Here is a 21,218-nt window from a genome sequence, read left to right as displayed (position 1 = left end):
TAGGCCCAGAAGCTGGGATGTAAGTTGGGCTGAGGACACAGCAGAAGCAAAGCAAATTTTGTTTTGTGCTCCTGGTACCCCGTAAGGCCTCTTCTCTGCCCCACTATTCTTATTCTCTACGGGAAGGTTGCTGCATTCAAGCCAGCCCATCCTCCCCTTGTCTAGGACTGTCTTTAGAATGTGTCCCTTGTCTATATCCTTACCCATGGACTGTGTTCCTCAACCTTGTAGAAACTTTGCATAAGAGGTTCAAAACCTGTTTTCCTTCCGTCCTCTCTGTTTGAAAGAGCAGACAGAAGGAAGCCAGGGAGCAGTTTCACCATCCCAGCCAATCACACCTAGATGAGCTGCATCCAGAGTGCCTCCACCTGAAAAATCGTGCTCCGCCCTCCTACCCCAACAGCATTCCACTACTTTCCAGCCTCCTGGCTCTCATTCCAGCTCAACAACTTGCCCATTTCCACTCCCAGCTTCCCTCCTGGCTTCACAACGCCAGCTAACAATCCCCAATCGCCTTCCACAATCCCCAGTCCTGCCAACACATGACACCAAGCACGACTAATTAGTGCTCACAACAGCTTTAATTATAACTACTTTTTGAGTGCCTACCATGTGCCAAGCACTCTCCTAATCACTTTACAAGCACTTTACTTAATCCTCAAAACACCACCGCCAGGAGTTAGGGACCATCATGATTCTCATTTTACAGAAAGGAAAACTGAGGCACCAGGAGGTCAACGCCTGCTCAGGGTCACAACTGCGTCACTCCGGCGGGACTTTCAACCCGCATAAGCTGTCTGCTTCCCAGGATCCCAGCCACCTCCCGGCCGTCACTACCGCACTAAAATGCTGTGTCACGCTGGAGCAGCAGGTTCCCCGTTAAAGTGAAAAAAACAGGAAGGAGGGAAGAGAAGAGAACCTTCGCGATAAACTCCGGTAAGGAGGCGGAGGTGCACAAGCAGAAACACTTCCTGGTGATCGTTACTCAGCATTTTGTGGGGTTCGCGGGGCTGGCGGGCAGGGGTGCGACGGGCCTTTTCGAGAAATCGTAGGTGGCCTCTTCTCGAGCCTGGGCGCGTCCGATTAAGGCCTGGCTGGCCCCTTCCCAGGTGACCCTGTAGCTCATTGGGTGGCCTCCGCCCGCCATGCATAGTGCAGGCGCCCTTTACGTCACGCATCCCCACTCCCAGGTGGGGTACAGGTGGGAGGCGCCGAAGGTCTCCAGCCCAGAGGACTCCCAGGAGCTCCGCCCCGCGCCCGCCCCAGCCCTGCCCCTCCGGCCCCGCCCCTGCCGGCGGTCCCGCCCCCGTCCGGCCGCATCCGGGAGGCGGGGCGTAGCCCAGAAGCCTAGGCGGGCCCGGGAGGCCCCAGCGGGCGCGCCCCCGCCACACTTACGCCGCGCGCGCCCGCCCGCCCCGCCCACCGTTGCTATAAAGGGAAAGCGGGCTGCGTGCTCTCCAAGCTTCGTCCGGTGCCTTGGATCCGCTTCCGTGTATTCCAGTGTAAGGTCGCTAGTCAGACAGCAGCAGCCAAGATGGTGAAGCAGATTGAGAGCAAGGTAAGCGTTCCGGGGCCGGCCAAGGCGCGGCGCGCAGCCCCGGCAGGTGGGGTGGGCGGTGGGCCGGAGGTGGGCAGGCCGCCCCTTCGCATCTCTGGAGGAAGGGGACGCGGCGACTCGGCCGGGGACTGCGAGGAGCCCGGGCCTGGGCGCTCCCGGGGCGGTGGAGCGTGCCCTGGAGGGCTAGGTCCGGGTAACCTATGCGCCCGGGGGATGCACGCGCGTGGGGAGCGCCCTGGAGTCCTCCATTGCGCCTCCGCCCCCTCCCCACCCCAGCCGGGAAACCGCGATTGGGTGAAGGATGGAGGGAGTCTGCCTTTGGTCCCCATTTGTATCCGGACACGGGCCCGGGCAAGGAGGTGGAGGGCTCCTTGGAGAAAGCCGGGGCTTGCTGGCTGCCACTCTCCCCGGAGAGCGGCGTGATCCACCCGCGCTGGGTGCAGTGAGCTCCCTGGGGAGTGGATTTAGGCCGGACACCCCCGGCTGCCTCCAGCACTGCTCGGCCGCAGAGCTGACGCGTGTTGCATCCGCGCGAAGGGAGCGGTTCCGGGCTGGAGACACCCCCCGAACCCTTTCGCTTGTACAAGTCCGGCCCTAGGGGCCCAGGTGGCGTCAATGAGGTGAAGTCCGGGCCGCGCCCTCGGGACTCCTCCTCCTGCGGCGCAAGGCGTGTTTCCGGCAGCTCAGGCTTTGGAATGACTCAGTCCGCAAGGCTGGGCCCAGGGACCTTCACTGCCCTACCCATCTGTGATTCACCCACGGTGAATTTCGTGGTCGGTGGGTTTCGCTAGAGCCAGGAGTGCCCCTGAGAGCGGCCGCGCCCCGTTGTGTGCTCGTCGGCTTTCTGGTACCCAGACGGCGGTTCTGTCCTTTTAGGAATGACCAAGACAAAAAGTGTTCTATGTCGAGAGTTATTGCAAACTTAATACCCTCCTGCTTGGAAAACTCAGAGCCTAACAGTGTCTGGTGTACTGTGGCCCCTCAAGGAGTGGATGTTAAATGCTGAGGCACAAAACTGAGTGGGAGAAAACTGATGTTGCTCAAACAGTGGGACGAAACCGTTTACCCTGCGATACCGCCCACCCCAGTAAAGCAGGGGAAAGGCGGGTCGCGTGCCCCGACCTGGTTTAGGTGCTGGGGTTAGCTTTGGAAATGGAAGTTTGTCTGTTAATGGTTCCTTATCTTTTTGTTCCTTTTACAACCAGAAAACATAAAGATCGTTGTAGAAAGTTTGGGAAGAGAGATCTTCTATTTCCTAGACGCAACCACAAAATAGTTGAGGTTGTTTTTATTTCCGAGCTGTGTGTTTGTCGTCTAATTTAGCCTGAACACTTTACGTGTAATTAGAAGCTTTTTGCGATCATTTCAATATCTGAAGACATTGCTGGACATTTGGGCAGTTTTCCACGCTTCAGTGAATGTTTCTGTTCATAAGGCTTTATACAGAGTTCAGGCTGTTTCCTCAGGTTAGGGTCTTGAGTGCAGGGTCAAGGGATGTGAACCTTTTATGACTTATTAACAACCTTTTCATTGGTTGAAAAGAGAGTGCCTTGGGCTTCCCTGGTGGCGCAGTGGTTGAGAATCCACCTGCCAGTGCAGGAGACATGGGTTCGAGCCCTGGTCCGAGAAGATCCCACATGCCACAGAGCAACTAAGCCTGTGCGCCACAACTACTGAGCCCGCGTGCCACAACTACTGAAGCCAGCACGCCTAGAGCCCATGCTCTGCAACGAGAAGCCACCGCAGTGAGAAGCCTGTGCACCACAACGAAGAGGAGCCCCCGCTCGCTGCAACTAGAGAGTAACCCATGTGCAGCAACGAAGACCCAATGCAGCCAAAAATAAATAAATTTATTTAAAAAAAGAAGAAAAGAGAGAACCTTAATATTGAGTTTTTTCCACATATTTTTATTCAGTGTCTACTGAGTGACAAACAACAGTCTATGAGGGGAGGAGCGGATGGTCTTCTGCAGAGTCTGGTGACCTCATCAGTAGAACATCTGAAAACCTATGAAAGGAGTGAGAAATCTTTGGTCTATATGAATTGTTTCAGAATCCAAACACTACAAGCAGAAAATTGGTTCCTGGAGCACATTTCAGTCTTTCCCTATTTTAGTTCTCGTAATTGTGGCACCCTCCTCCCCTCATCAATACCAAGAGGTACAAGGGTGACAGTAAATTCATTACCCAGAAAAGCACTATGGCTTGGGGCCCAAAGTCCCTGATAATTAGTTGATGTTCAAAACTATGATCCAGAGTCAATCAAAAGCTAAGCTAATGTTTCTTGTAAATTTTGAGTACGCTTTAGCTTTTCATCCTGATGGACTTCGTGCCGTGGGCCATCCAAGACAACTCTGAGGTTTTGGTAGTTTAGAGCCACTGGGATCCATTTCCGCTCCAAGTGTGTTAATGGACTATAAAAGTGAGGAGGAAGAAATCAAGTTTTTTGAAGAATGGCCACTGCCATTTCTTTTCTTCTTTTTTTCTAATAGTATTTTATTCATTTTTTAAAATTTTTTAGATTTAATTTTATTTTTTTTATACAGCAGGTTCTTTTTTTTTTTTTTTTTTTTTTGCGGTACGCGGGCCTCTCACTGCCGTGGACTCTCCCATTGCGGAGCACGGACTCCGGACACGCAGGCCCAGCGGCCATGGCTCACGGGCCCAGCCGCTCCGCGGCACGTGGGATCCTCCTGGACTGGGGCACAACCCTGTGTCCCCTGCATCAGCAGGCGGACTCTCAACCACTGCGCCACCCAGGAAGCCCCAACAGGTTCTTATTAGTCATCAGTTTTATACACAACAGTGTGTACATGTCAATCCCAATCGCCCAATTCAGCACACCACAATCCCCATCCCCCTGCGGTTTCCCCCCCTTGGTGTCCATACATTTGTTCCCTACATCTGTGTCTCAACTTCTGCCCTGCAAACCGGTTCATCTGTACCATTTTTCTAGGTTCCACATACATGCGTTAATGTACGATATTTGTTTTTCTCTTTCTGACTTACTTCACTCTGTATGACAGTCTCTACATCCATCCATGTCTCAGCAAATGACTCAATTTCGATGGGCATTTAGGTTGCTTCCATGACCTGGCTATTGTAAATAGTGCTGCAATGAACATTGGAGTGCATGTGTCTTTTTGAATTATGGTCTTCTCTGGGTATATGCCCAGTAGTGGGATTGCTGGATCCTATGGTAATTCTATTTTTAGTTTCTTAGGAACCTCCATACTGTTCTCCATAGTGGCTGTATCAGTTTACATTCCCACCAACTGTGCAAGGGGTTCCCTTTTCTCCACACCCTCTCCAGCATTTGTTGTTTGTAGATTTTCTGATGATGCCCATTCTAACTGGTGTGAGGTGATACCTCATTGTCGTTTTGATTTGCATTTCTCTAATAATTAGTGATGTTGAGCAGCTTTTTATGTGCTTCTTGGCCATCTGTATATCTTCTTTGGAGAAATGTCTGTTTACGTCTTTTGCCCATTTTTGGATTGGGTTGTTTGTTTCTTTAATATTGAGCTGCATGAGCTGTTTATATATTTTGGAGATTAATCCTTTGTCCATTGATTTGTTTGCAAATACTTTCTCCCATTCTGAGGGTTGTCTTTTCGTCTTGTTTATGGTTTCCTTTGCTGTGCAAAAGCTTTTAAGTTTCATTAGGTCCCATTTGTTGATTTTTGTTTTTATTCCCATTACTCTAGGAGGTGGATCAAAAAACATCTTGCTGTGATTTATGTCAAAGAGTGTTCTTCCTATGTTTTCCTCTAAGAGTTTTATAGTGTCCAGTCTTACATTTAGGTCTCGAATCCATTTTGAGTTTATTTTTGTGTATGGTGTAGGGAGTGTTCTAATTTCCTTCTTTTACATGTAGCTGTCCAGTTTTTCCAGCACCACTTATTGAAGAGACTGTCTTTTCTCCATTGTATATCCTTGCCTCCTTTGTCATAGATTAGTTGACCATAGGTGCATGGGTTTATCTCTGGGCTTTCTATCTTGTTCCATTGATCTATGTTCCTGTTTTTGTGTCAGTACCATATTGTCTTGATTACTGTAGCTTTGTAGTACAGTCTGAAGTCAGGAGTCTGATTCCTTCAGCTCCGTTTTATTCCCTCAAGACTGCTTTGGCTATTCGGGGTCTTCTGTGTCTCCATACAGATTTTAAGATTTTTTGTTCTAGTTCTGTAAAAAATGCCATTGGTAATTTGATAGGGATTGCATTCAATCTGTAGATTGCTTTGGGCAGTATCGTCATTTTCACAATGTTGATTCTTCCAATCCAAGAACATGGTATATCTCTCCATCTCTTGGTATCATCTTTAATTTCTTTCATCAGTGTCTTATAGTTTTCCGCATACAGGTCTTTTGTCTCCTTAGATAGGTTTATTCCTAGGTATTTTATTCTTTTTGTTGCTATGGTAAATGGGAGTGTTTCCTTAATTTCTCTTTTAGATTTTTCATCATTAGTGTATAGGAATGCAAGGGATTTCTGTGCATTAATTTTGTATCCTGCAACTTTACCAAATTCATTGATTAGCTCTAGTAGTTTTCTGGTGGCATTTTTAGAATTCTCTCTATATATAGTACCATGTCATCTGCAAATAGTGACAGTTTTACTTCTTCTTTTCCAATTTGTATTCCTTTTATTTCTTTTTCTTCTCTGATTGCTGTGGCTAAAACTTCCAAAACTATGTTGAATAATAGTGGTGAGAGTGGACATCCTTGTGTTGTTCCTGATCTTAGAGGAAATGTTTTCAGTTTTTCACCATTGAGAATGATGTTTGCTGTGGGTTTGTCGTATATGGCCTTTATTATGTTGAGGTAGGTTCCCTCTATGCCCACTTTCTGGAGAGTTTTTATGATAAATGGGTGTTGAACTTTGTCAAAAGCTTTTTCTGCATCTATTGAGATGATCATATGGTTTTTCTTCTTCAATTTGTTAATATGGTGTATCGAATTGATTGATTTACATATATTGAAGAATCCTTGCATCCCTGGGATAAATCTCACTTGATCATGGTGTATGATCCTTTTAATGTGTTGTTGGATTCTGTTTGCTAGTATTTTGTTGAGGATTTTTGCATCTATATTCATCAGTGATATTGGTCTGTAATTTTCTTTTTTTGTAGTATCTTTGTCTGGTTTTGGTATCAGGGTGATGATGGCCTCATAGAATGAGTTTGGGAGTGTTCCTTCCTCTGCAATTTTTGGAAGAGTTTGAGAAGGATGGGTGTTAGCTCTTCTCTAAATGTTTGATAGAATTCACCCGTGAAGCCATCTGGTCTTGGACTTTTGTTTGTTGGAAGATTTTTAATCACAGTTTCAATTTCCTTACTTGTGATTGGTTTGTTCATATTTTCTGTATCTTCCTGGTTCAGTCTTGGAAGGTTATACCTTTCTAAGAATTTGTCCATTTCTTCCAGGTTGGCCATTTTATTGGCATAGAGTTGCTTGTAGTAGTCTCTTCGGATGCTTTGTATTTCTGCGGTGTCTGTTGTAACTTCTCCTTTTTCGTTTCTAATTTTATTGATTTGAGTCCTCTCCCTCTTTTTCTTGATGAGTCTGGCTAATGGTTTGTCAATTTTGTTTATCTTCTCAAAGAACCAGCTTTTAGTTTTATTGATCTTTGCTATTGTTTTCTTTGTTTCTATTTCATTTATTTCTGCTCTGATCTTTATGATTTCTTTCCTTCTGCTGACTTTGGGTTTTGTTTGTTCTTCTTTCTCTAGTTCCTTCAGGTGTAAGGTTAGATTGTTTGAGATTTTTCTTGTTTCTTGATGTAGGCTTGTATAGCTATAAACTTCCCTCTTAGAACTGCTGTTGCTGCATCCCATAGGTTTTGGATCGTCGTGTTTTCATTGTCATTTGTCTCTAGGTATTTTTTAATTTCCTCTTTGATTTCTTCAGTGATCTCTTGGTTATTTAGTAACGTGTTTAGCCTCCATGTGTTTGTGTTTTTTACGTTTTTTTTCCCTGTAATTCATTTCTAATCTCATAGTGTTGTGGTCAGCAAAGATGCTTGATATGATTTCAGTTTTCTTAAATTTACTGAGGCTTGATTTGTGACCCAAGGTGTGATCTGTCCTGGAGAATGTTCCATGCGCACTTGAGAAAAAAGTGTAATCTGCTGTTTTTGGATGGAATATCCTATAAATATCAGTTAAATCTATCTGGTCTATTGTGTCATTTAAAGCTTCTGTTTCCTTATTTATTTTCATTTTGGATGATCAGTCCATTGGTGTAAGTGAGGTGTTAAATCCCCCACTATTATTGTGTTAATGTCGATTTGCCCTTTTATGGCTGTTAGCAGTTGCCTTATGTATTGAGGTGCTCCTATGTTGGGTGCATATATATTTGTAATTTTTATATCTTCTTTTTGGATTGATCCCTTGATCATTATGTAGTGACCTTCCTTGTCTCTTGTAACATTCCTTAAAGTCTATTTTATCTGATATGAGTATAGCTACTCCAGCTTTCTTTTGATTTCCATTTGCATGGAATATCTTTTTCCATCCCCTCACTTTCAGTCTCTGTATGTGTCCCTAGGTCTGAAGTGGGTCTCTTGTAGACAGCATATATATGGGTCTTGTTTTTGTATCTATTCAGCAAGCCTATGTCTTTTGGTTGGAGCATTTAATCCATTCACGTTTAAGGTAATTATTGATATATATGTTCCTATGACCATTTTCTTAATTGTTCTGGGTTTGTTTTTGTAGGTCCTTTTCTTCTCCTGTGTTTCCCACTTAGAGAAGTTCCTTTAGCATTTGCTGTAGAGCTGGTTTGGTGGTGCTGAATTCTCTTAGCTTTTGCTTGTCTGTAAAGCTTTTGATTTCTCCATAGAATCTGAATGAGATCCTTGCTGGGTAGAGTAATCTTGGTTGTAGGTTCTTCCCTTTCATCTCTTTAAGTATATCATGCCACTCCCTTCTGGCTTGTAGAGTTTCTGCTGAGAAATCAGCTGTTAACCTTATGGGAGTTCCCTTGTATGTTATTTATCGTTTTTCCCTTGCTGCTTTCAATAAGTTTTCTTTGTCTTTAATTTTTGCCCATTGATTACTATGTGTCTCGGCATGTTTCTCCTTGGGTTTATCCTGTATGGGACTTGCTGTGCTTCCTGGACTTGGGTGGCTATTTCCTTTCCCATGTTAGGGAAGTTTTTGACTATAATCTCTTCAAATATTTTCTCTGGTCCTTTCTCTCTCTCTTCTCCTTCTGGGACCCCTATAATGTGAATGTTGTTGCGTTTAATGTTGTCCCAGAGGTCTCTTAGGCTGTCTTCATTTCTTTTCATTCTTTTTTCTTTATTCTGTTCTGCGGCAGTGAATTCCACCATTCTCTCTTTCAGATCACTTATTCGTTTTTCTGCCTCAGTTATTCTGCTATTGACTCCTTCTAGTGTAGTTTTCATTTCAGTTATTGTCTTGTTCATCTCTGTTTGTTTCTTCTTTAATTTGTCTAGGTCTTTGTTTAACATTTCTTGCATCTTCTCCATCTTTGCCTTCATTCTTTTTCCGAGGTCCTGGATATTCTTCACTATCATCATTCTGAATTCTTTTTCTGGAAGGTTGCCTATCTCCACTTCATTTAGTTGTTTTTCTGGGGTGTTATCTTGTTCCTTCATATGGTACATAGCCCTCTGCCTTTTCATTTTGTCTGTCTTTCTGTGAATGTGGTTTTTGTTCCACAGGCTGCAGGATTGTTACTCATTTCATATATACATATTTTTAATTTATTTATTAGTTTTGTCTGTTGGGTCTTTGTTGCTGTGCGCAGGCTTTCTCTAGTTATGTTGAGCAGTGGCTACTCTTCGTTGCGGTGCATGGGCTTCTCATTGCAGTGGCTTCTCTTGTTGCAGAGCACGGGCTCTAGGCGCGCAGGCTTCAGTAGTTGTGGCACTCGGGCTCAGTAGTTGTGGCTCACGGGCTCTAGAGTGCAAGCTCAGTAGTTGTGGCGCATGGGCTTATTTGCTTCTCGGCACGTGGGATTTTCCCGGACCAGGGCTTGAACCCATGTACCCTACATTGGCAGGCGGATTCTTAACCCCTGCGCCACCAGGGACGTCCCTGCTGCCTTTTCTTGAACTCCCAACTTTAACACACAGGCACTTTGCTGAATGCTTTTTTACAAACCACTCTTATGCCTGTTGATTACCTTTGGAATGGGTGTGTTTAGGAAAAGAGATGCTAGGTGCTGCTCTTATTTATCTGCCCCAAATACATTGTTTTGTTTTCAGAATGTTTGTGTTAGTGATGGGGACCTTTATCAATCCTCACTGGTAGTTTCTGGGAGCTAGAAATTATGGTTTGCTTCTTAGTCAGATAGTATTGAATGATTTTCACACTGATGTCTGTTTTAGGCAAACTTTAGTATCCAGAGAATAGAACTTGTCATGAAGTCATACATGTACCTGGCTCTGTGACTCATGTTCAGTGAAGCCAGAAGTTATTGCTGAAAAATATTCTAGGTTGAGAGTAACCTCACCTGTATTTACTGAGGGCCAACCATGTTTACAAAACCATGGATTCATCTGACCAGACGTTGTCAATCTTTATTTCCCTGTCTTACCTGGATCTTGCAGTAAAGAATGGCTGGTTTGACCTAAAAAAATCACATTAGGGAAGGCTTTGAAGGAAATTCATCTGGAAAAAATCGGTGATGGTTTGGGAAAACAATTTCTGTACTTCTTACTCTCTGTGTGCCACCTCCACTACACACACACACCTCCCCACGCCCAAAGGTGTGGTGTGTTTATTTGTATGCGGGTTTGTACCTGCATAACTGAACTGGGTGCAGAAGTCATGACCTACCCATTCCAGGAAACACCATTTGTGAATTGTTTTCCCCAATAAACATGAGGCAGAAAGTAGAAATCTAGAGCAGTAACTTCAGAGGAATTCACTTTAGTTCTTTTTCGTTAACGGTGCATTATTTACTTTCTTCTTTACTTGGACCAAATCTGATCTGATTCTTAGCTTTCAGAGGAGGGGGGGCGTGGTGTTGGTTTTTAATTAAACCAATGTGACTGGCATCCCCCCCACCCCCCCTTGAAGAAAACCGAGACTTCAGATGATATAGATGTTTGTGTTTTGATTTCTCTTCATGGCCTTGGTTTTGGTCAGCACCAGCTGACTGTGGTTAAAAGAGTCGTCCCTTGTTAACTAGAAGGTTAGGTTGCTAGGGTTACAGTATCAAAACCATTGGTAAATTATTCAGGGAGGCTGGTGGTAAGGGATTTCTTGATCATTTCTGCTGGTGGAATTTTATTCAACAAGCATGGCTTACGAAAAACAACCAAGAAAATTCCCTTCACAAGGGACTAAAACTTTCATTTGGTCAACAATGAAGGCAGAAATCAACGATAGTATGTATGATCTCAATTCTGGAAACTCCACTAAAAAGAGTATAAGGACATATGCTTAATGTCAACAGTGGGTGTAAGGGTGTGGAGAAGGTTCTTTTCCTTGATATTTATTTTTTTTACCTTTTGGATGTTCTACCATAGACAATATTAGCTTAATCAAAAAGTTTTAGTTTTTAAAATAACTTGTGGTGTTTTAGTTGCAAGAGTCTGTGCCTTTGTGACTTATTCAATTGAAGTGTGATTCCTTGGATCAATGAGCATTTAGTGAATGTCTACCATATGTTATACCTAGATTTGATGTGGAAACTTTTTTTTTATAAATTTATTTTATGTATTTATATTTTTTTGGCTGCGTTGTGTCTTTGTTGCTGCTCGCCGGCTTTCTCTAGTTGTGGCGAGCGGGGCCACTCTTCATTGCGGTGTGTGGGCTTCTCATTGCGGTGGCTTCTCTTGTTGCAGAGCATGGGCTCTGGGCGCATGGGCTTCAGTAGTTGTGGCACGCAGGCTCAGTAGTTGTGGCGCACAAGCTTAGTTGCTCCACAGCATGTGGGATCTTCCCAGACCTGGGCTCGAACCCGTGTCCCCTGCATTGGCAGGCGGATTCTTAACCACTGTGCCACCAGGGAAGTCCAGATGTGGAAACATTTGTAATACAAATGTCTTTATTTTCCTTTCATTTACTTAGTTTGGATGTGGATTAACCAATTCTTTATATTTATGAAGACATGAATATTGATACACTGTATACATCCTACTTGTTTCACCTTATCAAATAACATTACACCACAGTAGGATTTCCTCAGTTTATTTGCTTTGTTTTCCTTTTTTTATTAAAAAAATAGGCCCTGAAAGCAGGACCTCCAAATTGTGTTTTGTGTCGCATTTTATCAGGGCTTTTGGAAATAAACGTAACCTAACATCTGCTTTTCTCTTTCCCTTAGTATGCTTTTCAGGAAGCCTTGAACAGTGCGGGAGAGAAACTCGTAGTAGTCGACTTCTCAGCCACGTGGTGTGGGCCTTGCAAAATGATCAAGCCTTTCTTTCATGTAAGTATTTATTAGCCAACTTCTGCTTTTGTAAACTATTTGTGTGTCTGGGGTTGGTGGTCACAAAGCTAGGAAAGAAGGACAGTTAGAGGTTTTGTTGTTGTCGGGTCTTTGGTCTAAAAATCATAGCATAACAGTTTAGGTTTGACACACACAGCCTGTTGAAGACGACTTTCAGAAGTTAATTTGGTTGGCTTAAGTGGCTTTTTCTTCACAGTGAAACATGGGCCCTATTTGAAGTTCAGGAATCAGAGTTGATGTTTCAAATTATTTTATACCAAGGAGAATTTGATTCAGGGAAAATGTCTTTTATGCTTACCTGTCCCTAAATATTGGGATCTTTAGTCCCTACTTTTAAGTTTCCATTTAAGAAGCTTCAGGGTATTGGCTGCCATTACCCACTGCTAAATCTTTGTGGATTTTTTTTTCTAATTTTCTAGTCTCTCTCGGAAAAGTATTCCAACGTAGTGTTCCTTGAAGTAGACGTGGATGACTGTCAGGTATGTGGCTGGAAATTTGGAATAATGTTGAGCTTTTTGCATTGGCCTTTTTCTCTGAATTACACATTGCTTGTTCTCATGAATAAGTAAAACACTAGAATTACAACCCTAGTTAAAAAGTTTATTTCAGAAGAACGGGTAATTGTGCCAATTATGAGCTTAATCCTAGATGTCAGGAGCTAAGTACATCACATCCTAAAATAAAATGGTTAAGGCATCTGTTACCCATCTTTACTAGTCACCTGCCATTCTAAAAGCCCAAGTAATCTACCAACATTCTGAGATGCTCGACAAACAGAAATTGAAGAGACCAAACACCAAGATGCCTGATTAGAGAGCTGAGAGAAGAACTGGGGGGAACATTTAAAGATTGGTTTAGTTTAACAAATGCTCGTTTAGCACTTGGGACCAGGTGCACTGTTCTTTGTGCGTAACAAGTATGGATTCATTTAATCCTTTGTCCTGTCATCATGCCCAGGTTGACCGTGGAGTTACAGTTACTAAGTAGCAGAGCAGGGATTTAAACGTGTGTGGGCAGGTTTGCTTAGCCCCAGCAGGGCAGGAGTGGGTTAGGGTATGAAGTGGCAACAAAGGTGCTCGACCTGGCTTCCAGTCCTGGCCCAGTGACGTCTGCTTTAGGCTCATTCTCGTATCCCTTGAACCTTGGTTCTTCTATGACCAGATCTTAATACCTGCCCCCACCAACCTTGTAAGGTTGATTATTCATTGAGCAAACATGGAAATCCTGCAAAAGGTCCAGAAGGGTCTATAAAAAGGGTGGGGCCGGGGTGGGGAAACGTATGGCAGTATTTTCTAAGCCTGTGGGCACCTCCCAGTACCACATTGCTTATTCCCAGCACATTTCTCATCTTTCTTTCTTGCCGGACAAGCTCCTTGACTTAAGCTTCACATCCTCTCGAGGAATTCTCCTTTAGTTACTCCCTTTTATGCCCAGACTAGGTTTGTTCCCTTCCTCTGTGTCCCCCTGGTGTCCTCTGCCCCTCCTTTTCGTGGATTGATGGTTGTCCAGTGGGAGGATCGTGTCCCTTATTAGCGCTGTGGGCTTGGTGAAGTTATCTGTTCTGTGCCTCAGGTTGCGCCTCTGTTAAATGGCAGCGTTAATCCAGCATGTAAGGCACTTGTCAGGATCGTGTGAGATAAGACCTGGGAAGTGCTTAGAGCAGTGCCTGGCGCATGATAAGCATTCAGTAAGCTTAGCTATTACTGTAATGATCTTTGTGTCTGTCCTTCATTAGTCTGTCAGTTTCTTGGGATCAGGGACCCTGTCTTATGCACCTTTGTTTCCTCTTTATCAGCACACCTGTCTGACCTGTGGTAGGTGAAGAATGAATGAATTGGTATGGTTGTCAAGTAGAATTATTCTGATGTGTCCTGGGTTTTTGTTTTCGTTTTTTGCAGTACGCGGGCCTCTCACTGTTGTGGCCTCTCCTGTTGTGGAGCGCAGGCTCCGGACACACAGGCTCAGTGGCCATGGCTCACGGGCCCAGCCGCTCCGCAACATGTGGGGTCTTCCCAGACCGGGGCACGAACCTGCGTTCCCTGCATCGGCAGGCAGACTCCCAACCACCGCGCCACCAGGGAAGCCCTGGGTTTTTGTTTTAAATAAGAGTAGACAGCATGTGTTTGTGAAAAAACTCTTGCTCCCTATTTTAACCTAACTTATTTTTTAAATCTCGTCACCTTAGGTGAAAATGGCACCTGGAAGGGACTAAAGAAACTGGTACTGACCCTACCAGACAGCAAGTGAATACATTTTTATTTGGAAATACTAACATATGCTAGAGGCTGCACTAAGCCCTCTGCCTACGTTGTATCATTTCATCCAGGCAGTGACCATGAGAACTATTTTTATCAGCATCCCCCCTGAACAGATAATGGGACTGCAACACAGAAGGGTAAAAGGTCGATTGAGGGCTTCCCTGATGGCGCAGTGGTTGAGAGTCCACCTGCCGATGTAGGGGACACGGGTTCGTGCCCTGGTCCAGGAAGATCCCACATGCCACGGAGCGGCTGGGCCCGTGAGCCATGGCCACTGAGCCTGCGCATCCGGAGCCTGTGCTCCGCAACAGGAGAGGCCACAACAGTGAGAGGCCCGCATACCGCAAAAAAACAAAACAAAACAAAACAAAAAGGTCGATTGAGGCAGAGCCTGTGGATTTGGCCCCTGTATGGTGCTGGGGCCAGGACCAATGCTTTCTGCCTCAATCCAAAACCTTTGGGAAGTAGGTGTGCAGAGCAGGCCCAGACTTCAATATGACAGCCCCTCCTTTAGACGTGGTTGTCATCCTCATCATCACTCTAAAAGTATGTAGACCTCTAGACCTTGAAGTGACCTTCTCATAAGTTGGGGACCTTTCACTTTGAGCAACATATGATCTTTTGTGTGTGTGTGGTTTTTTTAATACTCTTAATGACAACTATTACACCATCTAAATAGCCTCATCAACTTTTTGCAGCATTAAAAATTGAATTCCAGAACCCTTTGGTCACCCCATACGCATAGCAATAGTCTGTCAGTTCCTACTTACCTGGCCATTCAGCAGAGTTAGCAAGGCAGGTGATTCAAACAAAAAGGAGTTCATTATCAATCCATGAGTTGTTTTTCCCCCATGGAATTTATGAATTACATGAGTGGATCTTCTTTTTGTTGCTTTGGAACGCTGTAGATAAAACCATCCCCTGATTTTGGCTCGAAAAGAATCAGATGAGGGATAAAAATGACATCAATTCATTATTTTGAGTATTAGATCATATCATTAAAATAGATGGAATATTTTAGGACTGAATTTGTTTTTATATTTTTTATGCAGATAATTCCTGTCCATGCAGACTCAGGGTACTTAATGTTTATAGTATCTTTGGGGCAAACAACACCTAGTTTTAATAGAAAAATCTCTGAACACTTGGGCTGGAAGAGATGAGCTTTTAGGTGTAATAGATTCAAATGGACAGTTAGGAGGCATGGACATATAATGTGGTACACACACAAAACAACTCTGTATGCATAGCGAAGTGTGAATACTACTTTTGAAAATGATAGACTGATCTTATTTCCTTAACAGCAGACTCTACTCCCAACTCTACAGAGTATGATACTTATAAGCTCAAAAGAAACAAAGTAACTTAGGCCTGATAGTTTTGCAACCTTTTAGGATGCCATGTGTTTCCGTTATGAGAACAGCCAGCAATGACTTAATAACAGGTGACAACAGCAGATTTAAAGTTATTTTGGCTATACAGAGTGCTGAGCTAGAAACCAATGAAACAAAAGTTAATAAGGTAAAATGTAGCCTCGTTACACTTACTAATAAAAACTAATAAAAATCTGAGCTGGGCTAAAACTATAGGGATGGAGAACAGAGTGGGGGTGGGGGCTAAGGGGGAGTATTTGACCACAGAGAAGCTACTGAGGAAGTTTTATGGGAGTGAGGGAAGAGTTCTGTATCCTGATTATGGCAGTGTTTATATGACTACACAAGTTCCAGATTGTTTATTTTTTTAAAAATGGCAGGATCTGGGTCTGTCATTAGAGAGTGGCTAGCTTTCTGTTTTTAAATGAGGGAAGTGATAAACTTGAGATCAAGAATGTTTTTAAAACCTCAAAGGTAACTACTTAATTTTTAAGTGTGCATGCCTTTCAAATCACTACAGGAGTGGGCCAATTGGTCCATAGAACAATAGAAAACAAAAGAAAAAAAGTAACAGAGGCAGTAGAGATCAAATATCAGTTATAGAACTACTAACCTTTACTGAGGTCCATGAAAGATTTTACTAGATGGGTATATACTGTCTTCCAGGATGTTGACTCAGTATTATTAAAATGCTAGTTAGTACTCTTAGATTCATCCAACATTTTTGGGAAATTGATCATGACATTCTGAAATAATGTAGTCAGGAAAATCCTGGAAAGTATTTAAAAAAACTAATTAGGAGGGAAGTCATAGAGGATGGGAAGGGGCAGGCCCCATAAAGTACATTAGCAGCAATAATTAAAACCGTGTGGTCTTGTAACCAGAGTAGGTATGTAGATCCATGGACAAGACTAAAAAGTCCAAAAAAGAAGAATCGAATCTATTAAACCATGTATTAACCGTTAACCATTTGGGGTTAAGATGTTGCATCTCTACCTCATTCTTCACCCCCAGATACAACCTAGAAGAAAGCCAAACATAAATTCTAGAAAATACTGAACACGTAGAAGTGATACACTGTCAAGCACATTAACTGCCCCAGTTCTTATATTCTTAAGAATTTGATTAACCGTTTTCCTCTGTGGCCATTGCAGAAATGGGCCTGAACAGTTCACTCACAGAACTGGAGTCTCCTAAATCCAACAGAGCACATGCTTTCAGTGACTGGCGTAGGGAAGGGCAGATGGATCCTGTTACATGAAAAGTCTTAAACTAGATGTCAGAAATCATGATACATACTGATAAACTGACACATTCAAATTGGGAGGTGGTTTAATCATGTGTGTCTAGAGCCTTTAAAGTGAATATTTTCATTCCCTTAGCAATGCTTACTTTCATGGGTGGGGATTGAACCATAGTGTAGAGATGCTTAGGCAAAATCGGAGCCTTTTACATTGTCGACCAGCAGATGAGTTAAAATGATCCATCCATACAGTGACAGCTTTCGGACCATAGAAAGGTGAGATTATACTTATCTAAATAAGTAAAATTGAAAATGATCTTCTTAAACTGAGCAACTTTAAGGTTTTTTGCCCTGGGACGCGTCTGAATTTATTCACAAGAATGTGCGTAACCTAAAAGCCCAGTGTGGTGGATTCAATTATGGTACAGAATCCTGCATCACCTTTAAAAAAAAATCACTTTCTTACCCAATGAGAGCGAATTCTTAATGCTTTAAAAATTTACCATGTAAAGACTTGATTGCAATTTTTTTTTTTTTTTTGGGGGGCTGTGCTGGGTCTTTGTTGCTGCGCGTGGGCTTTCTCTAGTTGCAGCGAGCAGGGGCTACTCTTCGTTGTGGTGCGCAGGCTTCTCGTTGCAGTGGCTTCTCTTGTTGCGGAGCACGGGCTCTAGGTGCGCGGGATCTAGAGCACAGGCTCAGTAGTTGTGGTGCACGGGCTTAGTTGCTCCACAGCATGTGGGATCTTCCCGGACCAGGGCTCGAACCCATGTCCCCTGCATTGGCAGGCGGATTCTTAACCACTGCACCACCAGGGAAGCCCTTGACTGCAATTTTAAGACGTAAAACGTATGAACATGACTTACAACACACTTCAAGTCTTTCTCAAAGCATTGACACCACTTCTGAGCATTTATCTTGTTTCTAGTTTTTTGTCTTATTTTATTTTAAGTTAGGCAGTTGTACCAATGTGGGAATGCTGCCTAAGCTCTGGCTAGGAGAGGTATAAGGCATCCAGAATCTGAGAACGGCAATTAGACTATCATTTCCATTGATTGGGACCCTGTATTTTCTGCTGATAAGGCTTTGGGATTAGCGTTTTCATCTGAAGGTTGTGATCAGTATCCAGGTCCTGTTGTCTTTGGATGTGGAGTATCTTTTTTGATAGGTTCCAGTCTTTGTCAATGGTTGTCTAACAATGAGTTGTGATGTTGGTGTGCTCGAGAGAGGAGGTGAGCTCAAGGTCCTTGTACTCCTTCTTCCTTACTTATCTCCAGGTCCTGTTTTGCATGCTTTTATATGTGATGCAGGTCAGTTGCACCCCCTGTACGTTTCTATGATTAGAAGTGGCGGAAAGGGTGGCTCACACTTTCCAGACCACAGCCCTTCCACTGTGGGTACTATAAAAACAAAACTAACACCCACCTCTTTTGAGGCTTCCGCCAGCTGCTTGCATGAAAGATGGTATCCAACTGGTGGCTTCCAAGTGTCAGGAAGAGACAGGGAAGGGACTGCAGTAAACTGCTGCTCTCCGAGTGCTGGGAGGGGCCAGCCCAGTGTTTCCAAATCTTCAAGCAATTCAGAGATTTTTTTTTTTTTAAGCATTTACATGAACCAAGTAACATATCTAGACCAGCTTCAGCCCCCTAGACAACCAGTTTCCAACCTTTTAGCTAAACCAGTCCTTCTACCCTTCTACCTTGTCATCTTCTGGTTTCCCAATTACTCATCCTCAAGGTCCAGAACCTTGACATGTGCAGCTCATCGTCTTCCTGTCAACTCTCCACCCCATTTTCCATCCTGGATTCTCAGACTACAAGGGAATTTCTGGAATTGTAGATTGGTACAGTTAAAATGTTATGATCTTCATTTGGATGGTCTTATCACAGGTTCTTGGGAATTTCCTTATGACTGTTGCTTTCAGTGAGTACTTAGTGCCTGGAATATAGTAGACATTCAGTACATACTAGCCGTTTTATTGCAGCCATTACTGCCCTTGTGCTTCTTGTTGCCCAGCATTTAAAGAAAAAGTAAAGGTTATCTGGAAACAGCAGCGTTCACCACCCTTCCTGCCCAAACTGGCAACAGGACACGTGCAATTTCATAAAGACGTAAAACCACACTTTTCTGCCCGGCAGAGGAACAGGTGAAGTTAGGCTGGTGTGCTACCATTGACTGGTGGCTCAATCTAGGAACCGCTCCTTTTTTTTGAGGGGGGGGGCATGCAGCCTGGCATATGGGATCTTAGTTCCCCAACCAGGGATCGAACCCACGCCCCCTGCAGTGGAAGCTCGAAGTCTTAACCACTGGACTGCCAGGGAAGTCCTAGGACCACTCCATTTTTAATTCCCATGTCCCTTACTCCTGAGTCCCCAACTGGAAGTCACCACGGTGTTTTTAGCTGACCTTCCTTCCTTTCCTGTGAAAGTTCTTTGGTCTCCGTGGTCTGCTTCTCAGAGTTCTGCCTCCGTGGTTGGTGGCCTCCACAGCTTTTGCTGCTTAGTTAGGGCTGTGTGGTTCTTTCTTCACTTCTCTCCTGATCCTCTTTGCAGTGCCAAGCTGATGTATTTGATCCCTAATGTACCTGTTCACTTGAAACTCTTGTCCAAACCAAGCCCTTTTCATGGCATTCCCCCCGCCAAACCTGGTGTGAACAAGGTGTTGAGAGGTAGGGGTTATAAAACAATAACAGAAAAACCAGTGTGGAGCTGTCCCTGTAGATCGCCATGACTTTATTCTTGAACAAGTCCTTTGTAAATAAGTTGTTCCTCTCCCTAACTCTAAACTTTTGCCTTTATGATCATCATCTATGTACCTCACTCCAGTACAGCTGGGAATAATTCGATTAAACAATTTGAGTCACTGTATAGTATCTGATTCTGGTATCTCTCAAAGATGAGAGTACGTATTAATTAGAATTTTAATTGAGAATATAACCAATTTGGCTTTTGTGCTGCCATTGTAGTCCTTGTTTAAGCGTATAAAAATTGGCGCTGAGTTCTGGGTACATAACAGGAAAAAGAATCTGGTTTTAGATCACAGGTACCAGAGCTCAGCACTCCTCATGGTCTTATTTTTATCTTCTTTCTATACCTCCCTTCCCCCCAGGATGTTGCTTCAGAGTGTGAAGTCAAATGCATGCCAACCTTCCAGTTTTTTAAAAAGGGACAGAAGGTAGGTACATCTGACCTTGAAGAAACCAGCTGGGTAATAATAGGAAAGCATGATATAGAAAAGAAGAAACTGAAGTGACTTACCCTTTACATTGGGAAGCACATCCCTGTTTTTTCCTTTTAAGAATATTTAAATATGTCATTCTTCATTAAGTACATAATGTGACATCTCATTGATAACTGATCTTTGCTAAAACTAAAATCACAGGGATTTGGTGATTAATCCCTGTGATTGGCGCTTCATATTTATATCACAGTGCATTTATCTTTGTTCAGAGGTATTTGTGTAAAAAAACTGAGTCTTGACTTTTGAGGGGTTTTTGTTTTTGTTTGTTTTTAACTTTAAAGAACTGGGTGTTATCCATGGATGTAAATTTTCAATAAGCTTATACTTAACTTCCTCTCCTCCCCAGGCCCATTCTGTGGTCATATCTGATATACAAAATAGGGATGCAATGCTACATCTAATGGCAATTCAATATTCTCTCAACAGGTGGGTGAATTTTCTGGAGCTAATAAGGAAAAACTTGAAGCCACCATTAATGAATTAATCTAATCATGTTTTCTGAAGACATGATCAGCCTTTGGCTGTTTAAAACTTGTAATTTTTTTTTATTTACAAAAAGGAAGGATCAAGTATGAAGACTATATACCTAACTGCCATCTGATAAGTGACAATAAAATATTAACTGTACCCTTTTTAAAACTGTCTGGTGTCTTTGCATAGTTTTCAAAATAAATGAAAACTGGCCATTTGATGATATTTAATGTCCTAGTTATTTTCATATGTTCTTGATCACTTTTTTTTTTTTTTAACCTTGTAGGCCACTGATGATTGATTGAAGATTTTTCCTGTACTTCTAGGAAAATCTTGTTGGAGGCAATGCACAGATAATAGAGTAATATGTTAAAATTCTGTTATTATTTTTGACCTTATGCACAGAGAAAGTATTATTTTTTGTTCTAGCAAGCAGATCTCCTGTGCTCTCTGAATGGTCCTCATGACCAAAATTGATGTCTGCCCATGAAGGAATTGTTTATCTCTGGTTTCAGATTCCTGTCCCAAAGGTTACAGTGAGGTGCCAATTTTGCTAATGGTAAAGGAGTTCTATTATCTGTTAGGAATTCTTCATAGGTGGCTCACAAGGGAGTTCCCACAAACATTACTGTGGGAATTTGATTCTCT

The 21,218-nt window shown here is 43.2% G+C and overlaps 1 protein-coding gene across 1 annotated transcript; it reads left to right on the top strand.

Moving 5' to 3' along the window:
• Nucleotides 1–1,401: 1,401 nt before the first annotated feature.
• TXN (thioredoxin) lies at nucleotides 1,402–20,795 on the top strand. Its single transcript, XM_019946500.2, has 5 exons — nucleotides 1,402–1,558; nucleotides 11,863–11,967; nucleotides 12,408–12,467; nucleotides 19,968–20,033; nucleotides 20,526–20,795. Exons 1-5 carry the CDS (start codon nucleotides 1,535–1,537, stop codon nucleotides 20,586–20,588), a joined length of 318 nt encoding a protein of 105 aa, XP_019802059.1. The 5' UTR covers nucleotides 1,402–1,534; the 3' UTR covers nucleotides 20,589–20,795.
• Nucleotides 20,796–21,218: the final 423 nt, after the last annotated feature.

This window comes from Tursiops truncatus, chromosome 6 (assembly GCF_011762595.2).
Source record: "Tursiops truncatus isolate mTurTru1 chromosome 6, mTurTru1.mat.Y, whole genome shotgun sequence".
In the NCBI taxonomy this organism is placed as follows: Eukaryota; Metazoa; Chordata; class Mammalia; order Artiodactyla; family Delphinidae; genus Tursiops; species Tursiops truncatus.
This window is presented reverse-complemented; position numbering and strand designations above follow the sequence as displayed.

Coding starts and splice junctions, on each gene's coding strand:
- TXN (XM_019946500.2), top strand. CDS start 1,535: ATGGTGAAGCAGATTGAGAGCAAG. Junction 11,968..12,407: donor TGATCAAGCCTTTCTTTCAT/GTAAGTATTTAT, acceptor CTAATTTTCTAG/TCTCTCTCGGAAAAGTATTC. Junction 12,468..19,967: donor TAGACGTGGATGACTGTCAG/GTATGTGGCTGG, acceptor CCTTCCCCCCAG/GATGTTGCTTCAGAGTGTGA.